At 43.2% G+C, this 26,150-nt stretch overlaps 1 protein-coding gene across 6 annotated transcripts in view; it reads right to left on the bottom strand.

Annotated features, from left to right (window-relative positions):
• Positions 1-26,150, bottom strand: part of ppip5k1a (diphosphoinositol pentakisphosphate kinase 1a) — a 128,876-nt gene that overhangs the window by 46,816 nt on the left and 55,910 nt on the right. For all 6 annotated transcript variants that reach the window (XM_067973491.1, XM_067973493.1, XM_067973494.1 and 3 more), the window contains exons 16-25: positions 21,061-21,182; positions 20,617-20,799; positions 19,597-19,738; positions 16,763-16,986; positions 10,793-10,920; positions 10,073-10,187; positions 9,755-9,862; positions 6,590-6,706; positions 5,438-5,605; positions 1,689-1,782 (exon numbers count right to left, since the gene is read on the bottom strand). In XM_067973491.1, coding sequence (XP_067829592.1) covers positions 1,689-1,782; positions 5,438-5,605; positions 6,590-6,706; positions 9,755-9,862; positions 10,073-10,187; positions 10,793-10,920; positions 16,763-16,986; positions 19,597-19,738; positions 20,617-20,799; positions 21,061-21,182 — 1,401 coding nt within the window. The remainder of the gene's footprint in view (positions 1-1,688; positions 1,783-5,437; positions 5,606-6,589; positions 6,707-9,754; positions 9,863-10,072; positions 10,188-10,792; positions 10,921-16,762; positions 16,987-19,596; positions 19,739-20,616; positions 20,800-21,060; positions 21,183-26,150) is intronic.

Raw genomic sequence — 26,150 nt, 5'->3', positions numbered from 1 at the left:
GAAAAACAGGGTGGGAGAGAGACCAAAACTGGGGCCATTGGTGCGAATTTTGCTGAAATCACTGCTCCATGTCTCTGTTGTATGTTAAAGACAAAAGCGTCTTGTTAAATGCACGCTCGGGCAAAGCAAACTAAAGAAAGTGTGGCGGTCTCTTGCGCCATAAACAAGCCAACCATGCTCGGCCGACCAAAAGGTGTGCACGCTGGAGGGCAGGCAATTAATACAAGTAATTTTCATCTGTAATTTAATTTCACCACTTTTTTTGTACTCGTCAAAATGAGGGATATTAGTGCTATCGAATAGAATACTTGCAATTTCAGGCACTCAGTATCAGCATCAAGCACTCCCAGGTCAGGCATAACAGTTAGATGGTGGGTAAACTCTGCTACAACAATGTACGTTAGCTCCAATCTCAGAGGACCACCCAGTAACCACACAGTGTGACACTGTTCCAATTCCCACACCAGCCATCCAGAGTGAGATTGCCTGTTTAGTACCAAATTAGGGTCAATTTTTTTGGTGTGGGCCCATGTCCACTAGGGACTGAATTGCCTAAATTCACATTATGTAGGACCCTTACAGCCAACAGAAACTTTCATCCTTGGTTCTGAACCCACATACCAGAAGTAAAAGGCCAACATCTGACCCACTGCCCCACCTAGGCCCCTAATTTGGCTCATTTTTAGTTATTAGAAGTGACAAGTTATCCTGTAGGGTCATATGGAGATATTGCTACTGCACAACATCATAACTACTTCATTAGTCTCACGGGTTACTGACTGCCATCAGGTGCTTAGAATCATAGGATTTTACAGCAGAGAAGGAGGCCATTCGGCCCATCACACCTGTGCCAGTTCACTGAAAAAGATATCCACTTAGTCCTTTCCCTTGCACTTTTCCTTTACCCTTTAAAATTTTTCTTTTGCAAGTATTTATCCATTTCCAGTTAAAGCTATGATGGATTCAGCTTCCATCACTGTTTCTGGCAGGACATTCCATTCATTAAAAAGTTCTCCTAACTTCTCCCTTTGTTCTTTTGATGATCTTAAATCTAAGCCCTCGAGTTACTAACTCAAAACCAGTGGGAATAGTTTCTCTCTATTTATCTTATTAAAACCCCATATAATTTGAACATTTCCATCAAGCCTCCTTCTTGTTCTAGTGAAAAGCCACAACTTCTCTAGTTTCTCCTAAGTAGCATCTTAGTAAATCTCTTCTATATCCTTTCAAGGCCTTCACATCCTTCCTAAAGTAGAACACACACTATTCTAACTGTAGCCTAGCCAATGATTTGTATCACTTTTACATTCCCCTTTTGCTTTTGTACTCTATTTCCCTATTTACAAAACTTAGGATCCCATATGCTTTCACCCCACCGAAAAAAAAACAATTTTAGCAATTTGTCCTCCTACTTTTAAAGATTAAAGCTAACTCTGCTAAAAGTTGAAGTGTTTGCCTGAATTTTGGAAACCAGAGACCTGCTCCCAACATTCCTAAAGACAGACAGGGCTTGATGGAAAAGTCACCTCTAACGTTTGGTTGAAAAAGCCCTTTAAAGCGTTGCCATGCTACGTTAGTGCTCGTGGGCAAATTTCCGAGCGCACGGTCACTATTTATAGTGGCATGCAGGTGGGAGGCCTCCCCGATATTGTGTCCTTTAGAGGTTCCAATAAGTCAAAGTCTCTTACCCAAACCGCTCTGTTTCACATCAGACAGCTGTCTGGAATACGGAGGAGCTAGCAGCCGGTATCCACTGTACTTCGAGGAACTTTCCGACAGCACCTGTCAACAAAAGAAACGCTTTGCTAAAAAAGAAAACCAGCCAAATCCAGGACTTCAGTAATTGCTGATGAAACCATTGGTTTGAGAAGACCCGAACTCTCAAACAGTGAATCTGCTAATGCAGCAGTAACAGTGGCAAGTCACAACTGTGGGGAAAACTCCCCTTCAGGCAGAGGAACAAATGTAACCCAAGGAGTGTTTACACTAGAGGAGTGCAGTTGACCACAGGTGAACGGTTCTCTCTCTCTCTGTCAGCTGCACTCCTGAGTATAAGTAACCTGACCCTCAGAGAACCAACAACTTTGCGGTCTCACGAAAATGTGTGTCTATTAATCGGTTATCGAACCAAGCGTCTTTTGTTGTGCAACCTTACATTGGTGCGTTGAACCCACTTCACTTGAACCATTTGACAGTCAGGACTCTGCATTGCACAGTGCAGCCCAGCTGGTCGACAGAAAGTGGCACCCCAAGACAAATCTGAGCAAGGGAGCACAGTAAATATAACGCTCCTCAGACCAGAAAAAACTTCATACCTACATCTTGTAGTCATGGTTCAACCTGAAATAGTGCTTGCGGTTAACCTTTTCTCTTGCAAGTACTGTGTGCCTCTATAAAAGGTCCCCTTTCATTTGCCTTCCTTCAGACATTTACTAATTTGGCAATATAGAGCTCAGCCTTCTGTTCATTATCTCAATTGCCGTTCAACAATTGGACATGGTCAGTGTGGAGTATATGATCACTCCTGGGTCTCTTAGATAGCTTGGACTACACCATTCAATTAGTATATGCATCAGTTTTTCTTTCAATGTGTAAAACTTTGCATTTTCCAGTATTGAATGTCTTTTATTTACGCTCAGAATTTCTGAAACCAAGTTTCGATCAAGGGAGGGTGACTATAGCTACGAATTCTCTAGATTTACGAGGAACTCTGGTCGCCCCAGAAGAACTCAAGAGCTGTTGGATGACCATCGGTGCAATCCTGGGAGGTAGCTCTGATCAGCCAGTTGTGTGATGCAGTCACAGAAAGGTCCCCACTACAGATGGGTATTTTGTAATGCCCTGAGTGCTGAAATGAAGCCAAAGGGAGCACCGTGTACTGATCTACATTGAGCCTCAAAAGGAAAGGAAAAACTGAAACAATTATTAATTCAAAGTACTCTCCCATTTATATATTTTTACATGCACACTGAAAGAATATATTGTATCTTCCTAAATATAATGACTTTAAGAAATTAAACCTTTGCATCCCACAGCAACCCATCACATGGTATCTCCCTCGCTGTGATGCGATGTTAGGATCTCATCAATGTGGCATAGCTCTCTGCTCCTGCAATGGCTCCGCTAAGAACAATCAGAGTTGCGACTTTAAACCAGAGAACCGATCTAGAATTATCTGACCTCAGTAAACCAGGTTGCTGACTGGCTATGCCACATATCTTTCCTAACTTTATTTTTCAGTACAAAATGGGAGAGTATTTTGAACAAAAAGCAATCCCCATTGGCTTGCCCTTCCTTTTAAATACTTTACCATGGGGTGCTTCAATCTTAATGTGAAATTACACAACCTTGAAGTCCACATCTGCTAACCACTCTGCCCCTCACACTGCCTGTATCACCATCCCTGGCATCTACTCTTGAATAGCAATGTCCTCTAGCATTTCCTCAAGGACAATGATATACAAGACTTTCATTTACATAGCATCTTCAATGTCAAATATCTTCATATACAACAAATTACTTTTGAAGCACAATGACAGTTATGTAGGCAAACTCGGAAACCATTCTGCATCAGCAGCGTCCATGAGATCAATGACCAATCTATGTTTGGTGATATTGACTGAGGGAGGAATGTTGGTCAGGACACTGGGAGATGTCTGGCACAAGTGCATTGGACTGATGGTCTTCTCCTGATTCTAATTGCCTGTTCCTTTTCAAACCGTGCCACGGGATCTTTAAGTGCCACTGTAACAGGCAGACAGGGCCTCAGTTTAACATCTCACCCAAAGGGAGCCGCTTCCAACAAAGCAGCACTCTTTCAGTACTGCACTAAAGTGTCGGGTTAGATTATACATTCAAATCTTGGAGTGGGGCTTGAACCCAAGACTTTCTGACTCAGGCAAGAGTGCTATCAACTGAGCTATCAACAGTGTATATGTAAAAGTATATAAAAATAGTTGAGACCAAATGAGTCAATTATTTTGGCTACAACCCCATATCTACCTTGTGTCAGTGGAATAAGTGACACTGCAAGGAAATGATAATCAGATCTCTTTAAAGTTCTCTGAAGAATTAAATCTAAATATTGCAATTTTATATTTTAATTGAAGAATCATAACTTTAATGGGTCTGTATTAGGAAAAATAACTCGGTGAATTAAAATATAATGCAAAAAAAGACATCTGCTAATGAATATTTGGTGGAAGAGTTATTAATGAGATCATTTTATTTATAAATTAAACTGTTAATGTTAGTCTTCAGATGTTGAGTGTTTAATCTATATATTTGTAAAAGAAATAAATTATAAGGACAGCATAAAAAGTAGTAAATAAACTGTCTCTGTAGTTTAGAATTGCAAATGAAGATCTAAATCAATGTGTAAATCATTGAGCCATCTGTTTATAAGATTATTGATGTGGATTTTGATTTAACGTCGAATCTAATGAGCAAAAGTCAAGGAACTTGGCTTGCTTTCTTTGGATAGGAGCAGTCATATGGAAAGCTAACAGGTTTTCAGATTAGAAGGCACGGTGGTGTAGTAGTTATGTTATTGGACTAGCAATCCAGAGGCTGGACTAATAATCCAGACAGCGCGAGTTCAAATCCTACCAGGGCAGTTCAAGAATTTGAGATCAGTTTTTAAAAGAATGTGTAAAAGTGACCATGAGGCGGTCATAAAAACCCAACTGGTTCACTAATATCCTTTAGGGAAGGAAATCCGCCATCCTTACCCGGTCTGGCCTCTGACTCCAGTCCTCTGAACTTAACTACCCTCTGAAGTGGCCTAACAAGCCACTACAAAGATTAAGAATAAAGCTCACCATCACCACTTTCTCAAGGCAACTAGGGATGGGCAATAAATGCTAGTCTTGCTAGAGAAAACCACAATTCAAGAATGAATTTTTTTTAAATTATGAAGAGAATTGACCAGAATTGATCCTACAAATAGTTCACTGCGGTGAAGGGTTCAAATATTGGGGAACAGATGTTAAAAATGTATTCTTAAGAGTAAAAAGGCATGGGCTTTTTCAGCTAAAATGTAATTGAGTCATGGAATAAGTGACCAGGGAAGGACATTGAAGTGAACGGTATCAATGGCCTCAAGAGACAATTAGGCATGTTTCTGGAAAGAGAGAAGGAATTAAGTTATATTATTTGAAAGTGAGTGGGGTTGATCTGTGAATAATTTGCACTGGACTCTTCCAGCCTGAGCTGGAGTAGTATGTTCAATTCTTGGCACCACACTTGAGAAAGGATGTCAAGGCCTCGGAGAGGGTGCAGAGGAGTTTTACTAGAGTGGTACCAGGGGTGAGGGACTTCAGTTATGTCAAGAGGCTAGGGAAGCTGGGAATGTTCTCCTTCGAGCAGAGAAGTAATTCTAGACGTGCACTAAATGTGAACAGGTGCATGAGTGTACTCCAATCGCTCTGTTATTTACCTCCATGGAGCCCATTTTCCTGGCCTTGGTCAGGGCAGACTTCCTGTGAATGTGGAAGGGCTCTGCTGGCTGAGGCAAGGCTGGAAGAAACCCGTCTGCATCATCACTTCCCCGATTCTCAGAAAGGTCCTCCATGCTGCCCTGATCAGTCTTGGACCCACCTTCATTCTAAGGAGGAAATAAGCGCTGTTATAATTTGGGGATTTCTTCACTTTTTTAAAAAAAAACTCTTCTCTGTGGCTTTTATGTTTCAGACTAGTCTCATAGGTGAGCCTTGGCTCCCACTTCCTAGAGAGTGTCTTCACTCGGCCGTATATCTAGGTAACGTTGTAGTGTGTCCAGGGAACGCACAGAGAGCTTCTTCAATTTATTTCAGCCACTGGTTTTATCACATGATCCGTCTCATCTTCAGAAGGCTGCAGATTAACACTACCCTAGACTTTGACTTAGGCTTTACCTGCCAAACAAATTTATTAAACAGTAAAAGAATAAACAAATAACAGCAGTAACAGCATGTATTTTTACAGTAATTATTAAGCTTACATAATTCGTTGTGTAGTAGAAAATAATAAAAGTTTTCAACTGCTGTGCTAAACTAAAAGAAGAAACTATGACACAAGTAATATTCTTACTTAGCAGTTCTTGTCCTTTTTATTCACCCTTTATAGAAGCTATCTGGCCTGACTATCTCTCTTCAAAGGATACAGACAGACACTCATTTGAAAAATGAGAAATACCTTCAAAAAAGTGAACAGGATCCGGTAAATTAAAAAAATCTGTTCAAATCTCACCTCCCTGGGGCATCTGCCCGGCACCAATGGTATCAAAATGAGCCGGAACATTTTTCTGAGAGTGAAGCTGATTTTTAACCCCCTGTGGCAGAATCGAAGCACGTACCAAGCTAAATCTCAAGACAATTCATTATCATAAGCACAACACAAAAAAGTTCTCTTTGTGCGAGAATTTGAATGTTATTTTATTGAAGTGTTTACACCTACGTTTGAAAGAGAAGCAGCTATATGTTTGAAGCAACAAGATGTTTCGGCAAAAAAAAGGTCTATTTTATTGTAGTTAATAAAAGGATTATGTGAACACAGTCAGCTATGTTATTGACGGTAGAACATTACCCAAGGGACCCCAAACTGGAGTTACCTCAGATGATGCAGGCCGAAACCCGGACCCTGTGGGGGCGTTTTCATCTTCGTCGCAACCTTTGGCCCCTGGGCTGAAGTGGAGTTCCACGTGGAATCGCTCTTCAGAAGAAGGGTCCTGATAAAAAAACAGCAAAACACTCTAAAAATTACATTGCATATATCACAGGTAAAAGAGTATTAATCAAATTGATAAAGCATATGGGATATGGTGCTTTATTAATAGAGGCATAGAGTACAAAAGCAAGGAAGTTATGCTACACTTTTATAAATCGCAGGTAAGGCCCCAGCTGGAGTCCAATTGTGTCCAATTCTGGGCACCACACTTTAGGAAGGGTGTCAAGGCCTTCGAGAGGGTACAGAGGAGATTTACTAGAATGGTGCCAGGGATGAGGGATTCAGTTATGTGGAGAGAATGGAGAAGCTGGGATTGTTGTCCTTAGAGCGGAGAAGGTTAAGGGGAGATTTAATAGAGGTTTTCAAAATTCCGAGGGGTATTGATAGATAGGCAGGAGGGTCAGTAACCAGAGGGCACAGATTTAAGATAATTGGCAAAAAATCCAGGGTGGAGGTGGGGAGAAATGTTTTTACACAGCGAGTTATGATGATCTGGAATGCACTGCCTGAAAGGGCGGTGGAAGCAGATTCAATAGCAACTTTCAAAAGGCAATTTGATATATACTTGAAAAGGAAAATTTTGCAGGGCTATGGGGAAAGAGCAGGGGGACTGAATCTAATTGGATAGCTCATTCAAAGAGCCGGCACAGGCACGATGGGCTGAATGGCCTCCTCCTGAGCTGTATGATTCTATACACTGGAGGGTTCCCTCCTTTAATACTGTCTGTGCGGCTTTAAGAGAAGGGGGGGCTGTAAGAAGGTTGTTAAGCGATATATAAGAAACGGGTGGAGAAAGACCCATCTGTGCTCACCCTTTTGATAGATGGTGCAAGTCATGCCCCATCCTCCCTAACCGCTGGTGATGCTAACTCCTGGGGAAGGCAAAAACAAAAAGGGAGGAAAAACCTGTGGCCAATTTCAGGAAGAGCTCTGTGGGAAATTCCTCCTCGACTCCCTAAGGCAACCAAGCAAACTCCAGGATATCACGGTTCCCCTGAGGCATCACTACTCATACTTGACTATCCCCTTCCCCCATATGTCCCAATGTCCTCATGAACACGGTACACTAAGAATTTGATGAGGAGAAAATGACCTTTTCCAAGTGGACTAATCAGATACTTTGATTGCTCTCGGCATCATCATTTTCAAAATGAATCCGATGGCTGATTTATGAAATTTGCTCTGGATTCAGGGGTCAAGTGTTTAAAGTTATTGAGGTGACAAGTTAAACAATAAAGAATGCCCAGGTATACTGTGCCAAGAATAAAGTTCAATGGCTTTAAGACTGAAATCATTAAATCCAGTCCTTCAGGCGTACCAGTTTCATCCGCTCTGGTACAGCACACCTGAAGTTCTTCATTGCTGATCTCTGCTTCAGGCAGTATATTAGAAAAGGCTCCAATTACATACAGAACACAATAAACTGCTTCTCTCTGCACTGTAAAGATTTCAAACTCACAACTGCTAGCAAAACTGCACCCTGGCAAATAAACATTCATTTCAGGCATTTATTTTATTCAATATAAAACCTAAAGCTTTCTCTCTCTCTCTCTCTCTCTCTCTCTCTCTCTCCAATGTACTGAACTGAAAAAAAAAATTGAATTTTATTTTCTCTGCAGTTTCAGCAACTTGCATTTATACAATGCTTTTCATATAATAAAAAACATCCCCGGGTACTTTTCAGGGGAGAGGTGGATATCGAACAGGAAACAGGGCAAGAAGCTGGTCGAGGTAAACGCAGGGCAAAAGTGGTACATTTTTAGGAGGCTTTGGAAGGAGCAGAGAGGGGCAAGAATAAACTTGCATTTATATAGTGCCTTTCACATCTACGGAATATCCATAAGATAACTGGCAAAAAATCCAGGGGGGAAATGAGGAGAATTTCTTTTTATGCAGCAAGTTGTTATGATCTGGAATGCACTGCCTGAAAGGGTGGTGGAAGCAGATTCAATAATGACTTTCAAGGGAATTGGATAAATACTTCAAAAGGAGAAATTTTCAGGGCTATGGGGAAAGAGTAGAGGAGCGGGACTAATTGGATAGCTCTTTCAAAGAGCCGGCACAGGCACGATGGGCAGAACGGCCTCCTTCTGTGCTGTATGATTCTAAAGCGGTTTACAACCAATAGATTACTTTTCTGAAGTATAGTCACTGCTGTTATTTAGTCAATTGTAAACAATTTTACAACACCAAGTTATAGTCCAGCAATTTTATTTTAAATTCACAAACTTTCGGAGGCTTCCTCCTTCCTCATTTTCCAACAAACGTTCACCTGAGGAAGGAGGAAGCCTCCGAAAGCTTGTGAATTTAAAATAAAATTGCTGGACTATAACTTGGCGTTGTAAAATTGTTTACAATTGTCAACCCCAGTCCATCACCGGCATCTCCACGTTATTTAGTCAGATTGATCAGTCAGGAAACACACACAAAATTCAGTCAGTCTCATAAGCTTCATTCGTATCTCACCGTCAATACAGTAAGTCCAAATTCTGACTATTATTTAGCATTACAGATATATGAACCTTTCCTGATTAACAACTAAAATATTTCAGTTGGCTACAGCAGTGACCAATTGTGACATACGGACCAGAAAGACTCGGGTTGAATCCCTGGTCTGTGGTGAGTTAGTTCCTCAATTCACGGCAATTGAGGCATTGGTCTCCGCTCAGTTGGGGGGGGGGGGGGGGGGGGTGCGAGGGGAAATCAGCCGGGGTTCCTGCTCCCGATTAGTATGCAGTGACCACAGCCGGTAAGTGCACAGATGAGCACTAGATTGGATCTTGTCTGTGACGCCCTTTTGCGGTTGAATAGCCTGCAGATGCCCACTGTTCAGGCTAGTGTCTGAAGATGGCTACTCGGGGAAGGAGCTGAAGTGTTGGTGAGGCTGGAGAAACTGTATCCCAGAGGCAATGGTGCCTTCAGGAAAGGAAGGGAAAAGTCACACCTGCAAAGGCAAGTGGTTTACTTAACCTCTTCCTGTTCACTTCCATTACACAGAATTTCACTGCACTAAATCCATCTAAAAAGGGGATGTTTTCAAAGACTCTACCTTATTGTTATCCTCGTACAGCATAATAACGATCTGAGTCATATAGTTCAGTTCCGAGACAGCCCCGAGATAGTCCATGGCTCTCTTCCACTGCTGATCCTTTAGCTCCTATAATCAGAGAGGAAAGTCCATTAATTCATACTAGAAATGATTGAAGAATATTCTCTGATCGGTTGAGAGTGGGGGTGGGGGTTATTCACACATGGAGGGGAGGGGCCTCAATGAATCAAAAATACATTTTCCCTCTCAAATTTCGCACGATGTGAGGAGCATTGACTGAGGAAAACCAGTTCTTGTGAAAGTAAAACTTCTACTTACGCCCAAGAGACCCCCATAACGAAAAAAGCTCAGCAAGGAATGGACGTGGCTTTCACTCGTAAAATATAACCGTGTTCGAACGTGGCGTCCGGGGGACATCACCCCTCTGGAATAGCTAAACAGCAGGAAAAAAAAGGCAAATTGGATGAGCAGTGTTACAACAAAGGAAGAATAGAACTTGCATTTATATAGTGCCTTTCACAACCTCAGGATGTCCCAAAGCGCTTTACAGCCAATGAAGTACCTTTTGAAGTATAGTCACTGTTGTAATGTAGGAAATGCGGCAGCCAATTTGCACACAGCAAGATCCCACAAACAGCAACGTGATAATGATCAGATAATGTTTCAGTGTTGTTGGTTTAGGGATAGATATTGACGAGGACACTTGGAAGAACTCCCCCGCTCTTCTTCGAAATAGTGCCACGGGATCTTTTACGTCCACCTGAGACGGCAGACGGGGCCTCGGTTTAACATCTCACCTGAAAGGTGGCACCTCCGACACTGCAGCACTCCTCAGAACCGCACTGGAGTGTCAGCCTAGATTTTGTGCTCAAGTCCCGGGAGTGGGACTTAAACCCACAGCCCCCTGACTCGGAGGCCTTCAAACCCTCCCCCCCACCCCATCTCAACTGTGGGTGGATTTAGAACATCGTTTCATCAGATACACGTGGGTGGGCACTTTGAAAGCAGCAAAGGCTCGTACTCCAATGGCTGTCTTACAGTGGGTGTAGTTTGTTGACAGATTCATCTTCATGCGTCCGTTGTAAATCCAGCTGCATCTTCTTGATTAGTGGAAGGCAGTATGCATAGGCAATGTCCAGCTTCTCCTCCTTGTTAATACCATATTCCTACGGAAAGCACAACAGACAGAGTGTTTGCAGCATGGCAGTCCAGCTAACCTGATGTTCACTCAGACCCAGCATTCTCAGCAGCCAAGGTCCTGATAAAGGGTCTACACTCAAAGTATTAAGAGTACAAGAATAAAGAAGCTATGGCAAATATGTATAAGGCAATGGTTAGGCCACAGTTAGAGAACTGGCCGCCCCATCACAGAAAGGACATTAAAGTGTACAGCGCAGATTCACCAGGTTGATGCCAGTGATGGAAAACTACAGTTCTGAGGAGAGATTCGAAACACTGGGACTATTTCACTAAAGCAGAGAAGGCCAAGGCTGGATTTAATAAAGGTTTTTAAAATTATGAAGGGTTTTAACAGACTAAATAGTGAAAGACTATTTTCTCTGATTGCGGAGTCAGTGACAAGGAGTCAACAATTTACTCAGTGGTGAGAATGTGAAACTCGCTACTGTATGGAACGGTTGAGGCAAAAAGATAGAGGCGTTTAAGGGAAAGCTACATAAGGGAAAAAGGAATAGAAGGATATGTTGATAGGGTGAGATGAAGTAAGTTGGGAGGAGCGCGTGTGGAATATAAACACCGGCACAGACTTGTTGGGCCGAATGGCCTGTTTCTATGCTGTAAAATTCTATGTAATTCAAAACCGTCACTAAGGGAATGATGGGGGAGATTAGCAGAAATGTCTTTACTCAGGTTTGTTAGAACCTGGAATACTTTGCCATCGGTAATGATTAAGGCAAGAAGCATTACATCTTTTAAAGGAAGATTGGATTACACGGCTACAGGGCTATGAGGAGAGAGCCTGGCTGTCGGATTAGTATTGGATTGCTCCAAACAGCTGGCACAGATACGATGGGCTGAATGGCCTCCTCCTGTGCTGCAAGTTTCTATGATTCTACTAACCTCTTTTTTCTTTCCAGATGCCAACACACCTGCTGTGAATTTTCAGCACCGTCTGATTTTATTTCAGATTTGTAGTTTTTTTTTTAATTTTGCTTTCTACTCTCGCCATCTATCTTTTTACTGTAGAACAGATTCTGCAGCTTCTGAGCTTGGCTCTGCTTCAGCAATAAAGCAATCCCACCTCAACAACAACTTGCATTTATACAATGCCTTTAACGCAGTAAAACCTCCCAAGGCGCTTCACAGGAGCGTTATCAAACAAACTTTGAAACCGAGCCACATAAGGAGATATTAAGGCACATGATCAGAAGCTTGATCAAAGAGGTAGGTTTTAAGGAGCGTCTTAAAGAGGAGAGAGAGGTAGAGAGGTGGAGAGGTTTAGGCAGGTGCTGATTTGAAGAACGGCATATGAACTCTGGGCAGATTCTAAGTCAACGTTTATGGCCTTACAACCCCTCCCCACCCCATACATTCGCGATACCTGTTTTGCTGCAGTGTACTCATGCTGGATGCATCTGTCCCTGTGATAGGGTCACGCTGCACTAGCAGTGGGGCGTGCACGGGTTTGGTCAAAGTTGCACTTGGAACACAATTAAAAAGGGGAGGAAAATAAATGAAAATGCACAGCAGGGCAGTCAGCTTCTGAATGAGAAAGACAGGTCAATACCCTGGTATAACCTTTCGTGATGAAGGGTCTCTACCCAGAATCTTACTCTGTCCTTTCAGATACTGATGAAACTGTGTATGTCCAACATTTGGCGAGGGAATACTGACTGCTCTTGTGCAGCTCTGAGGGGTGGGTTACTGCACCATACTGACACCAAGACCAGAAACTGTTCACCTGAAATTACCACCCTTTTCCGAAATCCATAACTGGACAGGGGTCAAGGCAAAGATGAGCTCACGGCTCGACGTCTGACGTTCCCTGTTCATTAGAATGCATCGGAAACCTGAACAATGTTTCACACTGCACATGACACAAAGCAAGTGCAGAAAGATCAACTACCCACCCCCACTCCTCTCTCCCCCCCGCCTTCTGCCCTCCCTGACCCTGATCTCACCCAATGTCCATAAACATGTACTTTCCAGCACGGGTCACTGGATGTTGATCAGGACGTTAAAGAGAGACTTTTGGTGTTTTTTTGTTTAGGAGTTTATCAGCTCATTCAAGAAACAGACCTCAAGGTCACCACCTGGACTTCTGAAATGAGAAATACTGAATGGCGTGGGGGCAAGGGAAAAAGAGAAGGACTTTTATTCCAAGACCGATGGGGAAGAGAGACTGCAAAATCTCATTAATTCGGTTATCTTTCCTGGGAATTCTACTCTGCACAAATCAAGTGTTTTATAAATCCATTTTCAATTAATTCATTTATTAATATGGGAATGTGGGTGGGTGGGGGGGGGGGGGGGGCGGTGAGGAGGAAGAGAGTTAATGAGATTATCTGGTCCGAACTAACGGTGAGTATAATTCCACATTGCAACGCTCTAACAAAGCGAGCGAATGGCAGTCACGTAAACCTGGCAAATGTGGAGTTTTTGCTGCAGATAATATGACTTTCACTGCAATATTCCCATTTGGGAGCTGGCGATGGATACACTGCCCCTGTGCTAGGAAGATGTGTAAACATATCCTGTCAGCCAGGATTCAGCCTCAAACCCAGACGCTGCATGAATTAGTTCCCCTTTGCTGATTACACTGCTATTTATTTATTTATTGATCAAGGAGAGCCTGGCTTTGACAAACACTAACTGTAACATCTCTCATAAATATACGAAAATATCTATACGCACATATGTATCACATACATATTGTGTTTTATATATATATATATGTAGATAGAAAGATTGTTAGATAGATAGATAGTTAGATAAATAGATGGAGAGTCATTACAGTATCTCAAAGACAGGCTCAATAGATATATTATATGCAAGTAGGAACAAATATAGTCAAGGCTGGTCACAAACACTGATTTGACACCACTGTGGAAATGTTTTTGTGATCCAATTTTCAGATACTGCAGAACGAGGAAAAGATGAAACTGTTTAAAATAAAACGTCACACAGATTTGTATCCCCTGCTATACTGAGGGTGGAGCCCAAGCAACACAGACTGTACGTGCAGACAGCGCCTGCATAGCTTGCATACTAAAGCTTTGTCCACAGCGAGATACGTCAACATCGGGGAAATGTTAGGAGAGAGATTTATGATCAAACAGTGAGGCGTGCCCACAAACCCATTTAAACACATGGGGGCTGTGCTTATTTGAAGGAGTGAAATACGCCAAAGCAGATGACATTTTTAAACCCATCTGAGTGAAACCTGACAGTTCTGGCGATAGCCACTTATAGACCTGTCACTATTGTCTGGTGGTGGCCTAGATTGTTACACATCAATTGATTTTTTTTTACAGCTGAAACAATGAAAAAATGCACAAGGGCCGTTTGAGAGAAAAATAAAACAAGCTGTTGCAGCAAGCAGTGAGCAAAGAATCACAAGACTGAAGTGTCAGCTTGGCTCTATGGTAGCACCATGCTCTGGAAGTGGAGCTAAGCTCTGAAATTCTCTCCCTAAACCTCGCTACCTCTCTCTCTCCTCCTTCTTTAAGACAATCTTTCAAACCTACCTTTTTGACCAAGCTTTGTCACCTGTCCTAATATCTCCTTATGTGGCTCGGAGTCAATTTTTGTCTGATAATCGCCTCTATGAAACACCTTGGGACGTTTTACTACGTTAAAGGTGCTATATAAATGCAAGTTGTTTTTGGGGTCAGAAGGGTGTATGTTTAAGTTTCACTTGAGGACATAATCTAGGCTGCATTTCGGCACAGGGTGAGGGAGTGCTGCACTGTAGGAGATGCTGACCTTTGGATGAGATGGTACAGAGATACTTGTGCCACTGGTTCAGTGTGATGTTAAGGACCCCACGTCACTACACACACTGAAAAGCAGAAAGATCTCAGGCTATTCTTTCCTCAACCAGCACCAAAAATCCCCCCAACTAATTGGTCATTCATCTTGTTACTATTTGTGGGATCACCTCCACAGTCAATGGAATTCAAAGTAATTAATTATATGCAAAGTGCATTGAGATGTTGGAGAGGCTTGTGGAAGTGCCATATAAATGCAAGGCTTTTTTTTTGCAGGTGAATGAGTCAAGTCATTCAAAAAACTAGCCAGAGAGCTTTCTGCTTTTCTGTGTGTAGTGAATGTAGAACAGAATACACAGATATGCAAATATGCCTTATTCAGGGCAAGCTTTTTAAACTATTCCCGTGTGAGGCGTAAGTGTATGAAACGAAACCTTCAAATGGACAGTGCAGTGGCAGGACTTCAATTCATGGAATGTCCGGTTTGATGAAAACACATTTGAATTACAAAGTTTATTTAGGATTGTCAAACAGAGGCTGAAGCCAAGGACTGGAACTAAAATGCAGGGATTTTGGTAATTGTAGATATTGGTGCCACCTAATGGGCGTACGGCATAACTGCAGTTTGTACGAGAGAATCAAAAAAGGCTGCTTTTGTTTAAAAAAGGACCTTGCATTTTTATAGCGCCTCTTCACTTTAAAGTGTCTCAAAACACTTCACACAATGAACTACTTTGGAATGCAGTCACTTACGTAGGCAAACACAGCAGCCATTCCACACCAGCAACGTCCCACCAAACAGCAATTAGATGAGTGATCATAGAATTACTTAGAATTTACAGCACAAGGGCCATTCGGCCCAACTGGTCTATCCCAGTGTTTATGCTCCACACAAGCCTCCTCCCATCTTACTTCATCTCACCCTATCAGCATATCCTTCTATTCCTTTCTCCCTCGTGTTTATCTAGCTCCCCCTTAAAGGCATCTTGCTAGTTGCCTCAACTACTCCACATGGTAGCGAGTTCCACATGATCACCACTCACTGGATGAAGAAGTTTCTCCTGATAATCCAGAGGTTGCGAGTTCAAATCTCACCATGGCAAGTTGTGAAATTAAATTCAATAATCTGGAAATTTGCTGGCTAGCATCAGAAAAATGTCACAATACCATGAAGATCCAACTGGTTCACTAATGTCCTTCAGGGAAGGGAACCTGCCTCCTCTACTTGGTCTGGTCTATATGCAACTCTTAATGGGTAGTAAATGCTGCCTTGCCAGTGTCCCATAACATCACCAGGCATATTCAAAACCCTCTCCCCAACATTTCTCCATGTCCTTAGGAACTTCTCTTATTGAAACATACAACATACAAGATTCTGAGTAGATGCTGAGAGGATGTTACCCCTCATGGGGGAATCTAAAACTAGGGGGCATAGTCTCAGAATAAGGGGTCGCCCGTTTAAGACGGAAATGAGGAGGAATTTCTTCTCCCAGAGGGTCGTGAATCTTTGGAATTCTTTACCCCAAAAAGCTGTGGAGTCATTGAATACATTCAAGGCTGAGTTAGACAAATTTTTGATCAGCAAGGGCGTCAAAGGATATGGGGAAAAGGCGGGAAAGTGGAGTTGAGGCTAAAATCAGATCAGCCATGATCTCGTTGAATGGCGGAGCAGGCTCGAGGGGCCAAATGGCCTACTCCTATCTCTTATGGTATTACAGGACCAGAAATGACTATTTCTTCTATTGGACTGGCCTATACATACAATAGTTGCAAACCATGCAGTTACGAAATAAATACAGTATATAAATTAACTGTGTTGGCAAAGTGTAACAGCAGCAACAACAACAACTTGCACTTATATAGCACCTTTAATGGAGGAAAACGCCTCCAAGGTGCTTCACAGGAGCGTAATCAAACACAATTTGACAAAAGTGCAGCTACTAGGCCACGCACGGAGCAGGTCTGTTTTTTTTTTACACTGGAAGACGTGAGACATTATCTCTCTACATAGCACGTCCAGTACTTTAGCATGCACCATTTTGTCCAATTAATTCCCTACCTGAGGGATAATGATGTCAGCAAGGGCTTTGGAGAGCTTGAAGAGTTCCAAGGTGTCCTCGAGTTTCAAGGCACTGTTATGCTGCACGTCGTACTTAATGCAATCATAGATATCCGGGATTTTACTGATGTCGTAGCGGCCACTCTTCATCCTGAAATCTCTCTCCAGCTTTGACCAGCGCTGCAGCATCAGTTCCAGGGTCTCACTGTGGTACAGCTGAAGGTCTGTAATCGACAAGAGCCATCGTGTTAAATGACTTTTCTTTAATTCCATAGGCTACAATCTAGAAAGACCACAATACAAAGTTACATCATGAGGGAAACAAAATCAGCACTTATGGAAAAAAAATCAGATGGCTCCCTTTTTAAGAGTAGAGATAAAAAGATAAAAACACAGATGCTGTATTAGCACATGTGCCAGTCTCAGCAAGAAAATACTGCAAACATTACTTGGTTGGGCAGAAATACTTTCTAATGTGCTATGGGTTACCACACAAGAAAGGAAACCATTATGCCTCTCCCTGCCTTCTTGCATCCTGATTCCTGAGTCTCTCTGCACCTGTGCATTTCCTGATTCCTGAGTCTCTGCACCTGTGCATTTCCTGATTCCTGAGTCTCTCTGCACCTGTGCATGTCCTGATTCCTGAGTCTCTCTGCACCTGTGCATGTCCTGATTCCTGAGTCTCTCTGCACTTGTGTGTATCCTGGTGCTGTGCCTCTCTATGCCCACCTGACTATGGATGCTCTGCCTCTCTCCACCTACCTGACCATGGAGAAATCTGATGTTAGAAGTTCCACTCACCAGCACTGTTTAAACCATTTGAACATTGATGCCAAACAGGAGTCCTTAAAACTGCCTGTGAGCAGAGCACGAGTCAACTGAAACATCAAAAGGAGTTACTGCGCTGGCAGGAGAGGTAGGTGTGTCAGCACTCAGAGGGTTGGAAAGTGAAACCATGAGAAGTGATGGTATAAAATTTATTTGCGTTGCTTTATTCACAGGTGCCTAACTGTGCAAGTACTCCTGTTTTACAGTATTGTGGTATGCTTGTACTATAGTAACCCTAACTTAACGAGCACATTCATCAGAACTTAATTGTTCAATTTAAAATAGAATGACTAATTTTGTTTCAACAGTACTGAGGGTGCTGTTGAGTGGCTGAAGAAATTAGTGAACCAGACAATGTGAGTGAGGCTATATGGAGCACCTCAAGTTTAATGACACAGTCTCTGCTGATATTAATCCAGCTCCCTTGCATCAGGCTTAGAAATGTCTCCAGTAATATAATCAGTGCAAATAAGAAAAAAAATACAACTGCAAATGGTGGAAATCTGAAATCAAAACAGAAAACGTTGGAAATACACAACAGGTTAGACAACATCCAAAAGAGACAATGGGCACGATTTTAACACTGAGTGAACACAACGGGTGGGTTGGGGGAGGGGGGAGGGGGGAGGGGGGAGGCATTCAAAATTGCAACCATTTCAGACCCACCCATTTCCGGTTTTCACCGTGGCGGGTCGAGGGGCGGGCGACCAACCCGCTCCCAGGAGACGGGTCTGGCCTTAAAACCTTTCAAGGAGGCTTTGGGCATCCATTTTCCCACAGTTTCCGATTTCAACCCCAGGGGGCTGGGATTCCCGGGCCTTCTCTTTTACGCCTCATGAAGGGAGGCGAGAAAGCCCGAGACTAACAGGTAGGTGCCTTTCTGTCACAGCTTGTGGGCTGGGAGGAGCAGGAATGCTTTCCCCAGGCCCAACAAGCCTACCTGCAGCATCAACCCCCCCCCCCCCCCACCAACACCGATTGCGGACCCCCACGATGACCCCCATCCCAACACCTCCCCCCCCAATAACTGACCACTCAATCCTCCCCCCCATGCATACGACCCCCGTGCCCACCACGCCTCCCCCCATCCACACAAACAAAGACTTACCTGAAGACTTCCTCTCCCTGGCTGCTCTCCCGTCCGACTGAGACCAGCCTGTCAATCAGGCCGGTCAGTCGGACGACAAACCAACAACAAAAAAAAATAAAAGACGTCCTTATGTCAAAAACGTAAGGACTTCCGGGAGACCCGTACTTCCAGGTTTCCCATTCATAATTCGACCACCACCTTCCCGGCTCGGGGTCAAAATCATGCCCAATATGTTTCAACTGGAATACTTTGTTAGAACTGTCTCCACCGCTGCCTCAGCCCATCTGCTGCTGAAACCCTCAGCTATGCCTTTGTTACCTCCAGAATTGACTGTTCAAGTGCTCTTCTGATGAGCCTCCCATCTTCCACCCTCCTTAAACTTGAGCTCATCCATAACTCTGCTGCCCGTATCCTAACTCGCACCAAGTCCCGTTCACCCATCAACCCTGTGCTCGCTGACCTTCATTGGTTCCCGGTCCGGGAACGCCTCAATTTTAAAATTCTCATCCTTGTTTTCAAATCCCTCCGCAGCCTCGCCCCTCCCCATCTCTGTAATCTCCGCCGGCCCTACAAAATCTCTGCGCTCCTCCAATTCTGGCCTCTTGCGCATCCCCGATTTTAATCACTCCACCATTAGCGACCGTGCCTTCAGCTGCCTAGGCCCTAAGCTCTGGAATTCCCTCTCTCTCCTCCTTTAATACATACCTTAAATCATACCTCTTTGACCAAGCTTTTGTTCACCTGTCCTAACATCTCCCTATGTGCTCAGTATCAAGTTTTGTTTGATAACTGCTCCTGTGAAGCGCCTTGGGATGTTTTACTACGTAAAAGGTGCTATACATTCTTCTGCATTTCCACAACTTTCTGTTTAGTAATCCCTCCAGCAATAAAAGTCCCTCATTAAAAATACATTTACCTGCTGATTTGGGGTCTTCTAACCTCTTCTTAATCTGGGAGGTAAGACTCTGGACCAAGGAGTAAACTCGATCACAGGTATTGACTGGGTTTTGAATTAACTTCATGGAGTTAATAAGAGAAGCACTGCCAGTGGGAGCCAGCTGCAAACAAATAATGGAAATAGACCAGATGCAAACAGTTTTAATAAAAGACAAAGAAATCAAGTCACGTTTAGTGCTGGGTGCCTCTTACCTATTGTCCGAAACCTAAGATTTCCAAATGGGCACAGCTCCCTCACCAAACAATTCAACTCTGACTGACTTGAGGCTTTGTTTACTGAACAACAATTAGACTTGTGGCCTTAAAGAGACACAATGGTACCTCAGCAACAGAACACTGAGCATTATAATACTCCTGTCCTGTGCATCATCTCACAACATGACCAATGCCACAGGTGATCTGCAAGTTTACATAAAGACTAACAGACAGCCAGAATTCCAAACTTTGAAGATTGATGCCTTTTTTGTAATTCCTGTAGCGTTACTGTGGTTCACTTCCACCCGCGTTTTCCTACCACTACGTTACTTTATAGAGAAACCTGGACACCATCAAGGCTGATAACGGTAGGAGACAGCAGAGAAGGTAAGTCAAGTGGTTTTAATGAGATGACTCGAAGCTTGGGAAGAATGGATGTGAGGAGTTCCATAGTATTGAAGTCCTAGGAAAGAATGTTTGAGTAGGAGGCAGCGAGATAAGATATGAGGGTGCAGGGAGGTGGAAGAGTATGTAAGGAAGGCTTATTTAGAGCTTTGGAAGTAAAAGGAAATACAGGAAACCAGCTCTCAGCATCTTAAAGCACAGCAGTGTGATGGCAACAAGCACGTCCATGACTATCTCTGATGCCAGCAGTTATTGGCTTTCATATTGCAGAGCTCTTACAACTAGAAGATGCCATCGAGTTGTAGGTGCACTGACTCGCACCCAATCCTCTCCTGACCCACAGTGGGTCCAGGCACACAGTTCACGTGTACTCAGGTACCTTGGTGTAGTCCTCCTCTGTGAAATCCTGATCCTTCTGCATGATCTCGTGAAGCCTCGCTTTGACGCGGTGCTGACAGCTGCTGAGGGAGTTGCTGTTACTGTCCAGAAGACCATTCATATTGGCACTTTTCACCATCTGCACAAGAATCGGAGTCAGCTCCCCTTCAAGCGCCAGGAGCCCCTGCAACATCGCACACAGACAGATGATGGGTTAGGTATCAGGGATGTTGGTACCACGAAACGGAACACTTCTCCATTTCATATACTCAGCATTGGCATCAAGCACTCTTTTGTCAGGATTAACCCCAATGGCAGAACAGCACCAGTCCGATACTCTCCATTGCCCACACTCGAAAGTTTGGTCTTGAGCACTCATTTTACTGAAAATAATTTCAAATTGGGTAACTGGTGTGGACACGAACACAACTTTTCTCCCACGTACCTTGGCAAAGGCAGCTGCGGTCATCTGCACTCTGCCTTCATCAGACGCGTAGATCTTCAGGTCGTGCCTGTAGGTGCTGTGTAGACGAAGTAGGCCACACCCAGGAAAGCCAGCATAATCGCCTGGGGGAAAGGAAACACGAGAAACCACTTCATTCAGTGTTTAGATCATCCCATCGACCAGTTGCTCCTTAGTATCTCATTCTACCCTGGATTCCAACTCATGCTCTTAGTTCCTCTGACTGCTCACAGGGGCCCAATGTCAAAGAAAAACTTGCATTTATATGGCACCTTTTACGACCTCAGGACGTCCCAAAGCGCTTTACAGCCAATAAAGTAATTTTGAAGTGTAGTCACTGTTGTAATGTAGGAAACACAGCAGCCAATTTACGAACAGCAATGAGATAATGACCAGATAATCTATTTTAGTGGTGTCAGTTGAGGGGTAAATATTGGCCAGGACACAGGGGAGAACTCCCCTGCTCTTCTTCAAATAACACCATGGGATCTTTTACATCCACCTGAGAGCGCAGATGGGGTCTCGGTTTAATGTCTCATCCAAAAGACGGCACCTCCGAGAGTGCAGCACTCCCTCAGTACTGCACTGGGAGTGCCAATCTAGATTTTGTGTTCAGTTCCCTCGAGCAGGACTTGAACCCACGACCTTCTGACTCAGAGGCAAGAGTGCTACCACTGAGCTATGGCTGACACATGGATCATTCTAAACCTTTTATCGCTCTAAGTAGTAGTGGCAAAAACATTGGGGTTGATGATAATTCAGTTGGAAGCTGCAATGGGAGAATTGGGAGGAGCTTTGATGGGCTGGGTTACCTTGTCTCTTGCCTAACTTTTCTTATGTTCTCATCAAGGATTCACCAGGATATTTTTTTTTAAAGGGAGACAAGCACAGAAATCATCTAGTCCCTCCTGCCTGACTACCTGCAGGTGCACGCGCGAGTCTGTAACAGGCATTGATAACGGCAGCGATATCCTGCCCACCATCACATGCAGGGCGAAGAACTCAAATTCTGTTTTTATTACATAGGATTCTTGGATTTTTAATCACTGCTTTGGAGATCGAATTCTACAATTGCGACCAGCCTTCCCCATGATAACCCCCACGGTGAAATCTACATTCTAACAGGCTAAAGATTAAGTTCCAATTTATCCAAAATGCAAACATGGGGACGGGTGTGTGGTTAAAACTACAGAATTTTATCAATTGATTGACAACAGGTCCATTACAATTTCACCAGAGTCAGTTGCAGCTAATTCACACCTGTTAAAGCCCAAACCTGGAGACTTTTCATGGAGAAGAACAGATATGAAGGGGCGGGGAGAGGGAGAAAAAAAATGGGAAAAATAAGATGGAAATTTCCTCTGGTCTTTCCCTGTCATACTCTCCTAGTTTCTATTCTGTTATTGTTTTTATGCCAGAGAATACATAGTGTTTTGGTTGCTTACTCTGGATATTTCTATGGACTAAGTTGGAATGAGCTCATTAGATGATGGGGTCAGGGAGCTATCCTGATATTACCACTTAATACCAAGAAATGCTCTTTGATGACAGCATTAGGCTTTCATGTCACAGGTTAGTTCCTTACTATAGATTGCTGTCAGCCCAGCTCATTTATAAATCATTGTTCACTGAACTGTAAAACTCAGTTCATTCACTGATATAAACTGCAGTCCATTATCTTGATTTCTGTTATATCCTCCCTCTCCTTTTTATTGCTCCCTCAGGGTTTGTAAGAGGCCCTCTTGGAAGAGACAAAGATGGGCTCTTCCACCTGCATATTCAAAGTTGGGATAACAAGAATTGTAACAACTCCTACCAACGGCCAGAGTGTCATCAGTGAGGCAGATGCTCAGACCATAAACCAGGGCCAGAGGACACTGCTACTTATCACCTGTTGTTGAAGTGGAATTGATAGAGAATAAGCCAATGGGAAGAGAGGAGAGGAAGCAACAGCACACCTCCATGGGAGAAGAGGAGCCACTTCTTTGGGTGCTACCAGTCTATAGGGGAGAAGAGTTGGGAAGTGAACTCAAGTTGAACAGTGTTAGAAAGGTTCCCAGGCTAAAGTTGAGCCAATCTCCAGATCCTAGAACCACTTCTGAGCATGCAGCAGCCAAGGAAAATCTTCCTCTGACACAGCGCACTCTGGGGCAGGGTGGGGAGACAGAGAGGTACTGGTTTTAGACACTGCTGGTCAGTACCAAAAACTTTTGAGGCTTTTCAAAGACATGGACAGCTGCCAACAATTTCCTTGAGTACGACACATTTTCAGTGCAAACTGTCAAGGCCATCAGTCCCAGTGCCTGAAGTGGAAGAAACTTTGTTAAAATATTGGTTTGTGAAATTGCAAAGACCCTGTAGAATTCGGAAACAGTAAGAACCAAAGTTGAAGATCAGTTGTTCCCAATGGGAATAAGAACGGCTAAATGCAGATAATGGGGAAAACAAACCAGAAAGCAACCTGGGGAATCCATCGTTACATACAGCTAGGGAATATGGGAGTCATCCCAATATTAACCATATCAACAACATCTTAAAGGGACTGCATCCTTGGAGAATCTTTCCATCGCTAATCTGGATTTACTTCATCAAGGTATGGAAAAGGTTGTACTGAAGAAAGATTACAAACAAATCAATAACGTTACCAGTTTAATCCTTTACTGATGGATCTCTGGTTAGGTTCCTCAACGTAAACTGAATGATGCACTGTGTTATAAGGACAGAAGTGTTGCCATGTAAGGCACAGTGGACTGTTCTATTAAGGAGCAGCGGCATCCCTTTAACAGCACAAAGTCCAAGTGTAAGTGAACACAGGCTGAGGTCACTCAAAATTTTAATTGTCGCTTGGTAGAGGGAACTGTGGAAATTACAATGTGCTTGTCAGTTTCAGGCTGCAGCACAGAAGCACACAGTGCAATGCATCTCTTTAATATAATAAACCCATATATAAAAACATTGCTCCCTATTACAGGCTAGCACAAACAAATGTGATGCAGATCCCCCCTTTTTTGACAGGAGGACTGAGTGTGCCATTGAGTAAAACATTTCCCATTTACATCTAACCCTCTGTCTGAGGCTGTCAAAGGGTACACTTTTATGCTGTAAGTTAGGGTGCCGAGAGAGCGATGCTCAAGTGCAGACCCACGATCTACAAGTGCTGCTCTCTGTATTTTTCTTTTTGCAGTGTTGACGGTCCCGAATGGACCAGTAGGATAGAGGCTTGTGTTCTGCGATGCCTCCGATGGCAGCTCTTGCGACCCATGAATCTGGTGTCCTGCATGCAGCCAGCAGTGTGGAGTTTGTCTCCTCCATACTGGATTTATTAATGTGCAACAAACCAGAATTAGTTAACAATCTGACAGTAACAGAGCATTTTGCAAATAATGACCTTAATATGATTGAATTTGATATTAGATTTGAGGGGGAAGAGAGTCACAAACCAAGGTTTTAAATTTAAGTAAGGCAAACATCGAATGGATGAGAAATAAGTTGACTAGAGTAAACTGGGCTGAACTGTGAATGGGTAAACCTACCGACAAACAGTGGGAAGTATTCAAAATATTTAGTACGATACAAAACCAGTACATACCCTTAAAAGGCAAAGGCTCCACTTGTGTAGTTAAGCAACCATGGTCAACAAATGAGGTCAGAGACAGTATCAAACTAAAAGAAAAGGCTTACACAAATGCGAGGGGATGTGGAAATCCAGCGGACTGGGAGAGCTATAAAAAGCAACGAAGGGATGCAAAGAAAGTAACGAGATGCAAAAACAGGAATATGAAAAAACTTGCAAGGGATATCAAAGCTAACAGCAAAAGTTTTTAGAAATATATTAAGAGAAAGAGAGTGGTAAAGGGGATTTTGGGCCCATTAAAGACAGATGCAGGCTAGACTTGTTAAAGGAGTACTTTGTATCTGTTTTCACAGTGGAGGAAGAGGACAACATACCACCAGTACAAGGGAACCTAAAATTAAGCCAAAAGGGAGGTACTTAGAGGATTTAGTACAAGTAAAAGAACATCCTGTTCCTACGTTTTTCCGCAGTCGTGTGCCAGTGGTGACGGCAGTACCATGAGCCACGGATACGCTACCAAATCGAAGTGAACAGAACTTGGGAACTTGTAGTACAGGAGCATTAAAAAGTCTGGGTAATTATTTTCCATATCATTGTTACTGTTAGAATAAAAAAAGGCTCACTCCTTTTGAGAATCACTCTGTGACAATTAGTTTGTTGCATGTGTGCTGCAACCCATTGTTAGAATGATGTACAGATTAAATGGTCCCAGGGCTGGACATGCAAGAGGGATGAAAATGGGGTTAATTCATCACACGCTCAGACATGAGCCAATTAATCAATCCCTTACCACAATCAATAGGAGATTCACAGCTCAAACCTGTGCTGTTATCATCTATATTCATGTAAAGGTAGGAGGGAAAGACAAATAAATTATTATTCACCCCTCATGCCCGAACTAAAGAGATTCTGAATCAACAATATATAGCACATTTAACATAATAAAATGTCCCAAAGTACTTCACAGAGATGAAAACAGACCAGTGGTCAAAGAATTAGAGAATGTGAATGAAATTCCAAAGAAGTAGGTCTTGGGAGGCATTTAAGGGTGAGGCCAAGCTGTTCCAGTACAGCTACAACACTGGCATCTACCTGACAATGTGGAAAATTGCCCAGGTATGTCCTGTCCTCAAAAAGCAGGACAAATCCAATCTGGCCAATTATCGCCCCATCAGTCTACACTCAATCATCAGCAAAGTGTTGGAAGGTGTTGTCAACAGTGCTATCAAGCGGCACTTACTCACCAATAACCTGCTCACCGATGCTCAGTTTGGGTTCCGCCAGGACCACTCGGCTCCAGACCTCATTACAGCCTTGGTCCAAACATGGACAAAAGAGCTGAAATCCAGAGGTGAGGTGAGAGTGACCACCCTTGACATCAAGGCAGCATTTGACAGTGTGGCACCAAGGAGCCCGAGTAAAATTGAAGTCAATGGGAATCAGGGGGAAAACTCTCCCGTGGCTGGAGTCATACCTGGCACAAAGGAAGATGGTAGCG

The sequence above is a fragment of the Heptranchias perlo genome, chromosome 38 (assembly GCF_035084215.1).
Source record: "Heptranchias perlo isolate sHepPer1 chromosome 38, sHepPer1.hap1, whole genome shotgun sequence".
NCBI lineage: Eukaryota > Metazoa > Chordata > Chondrichthyes > Hexanchiformes > Hexanchidae > Heptranchias > Heptranchias perlo.
This window is presented reverse-complemented; position numbering and strand designations above follow the sequence as displayed.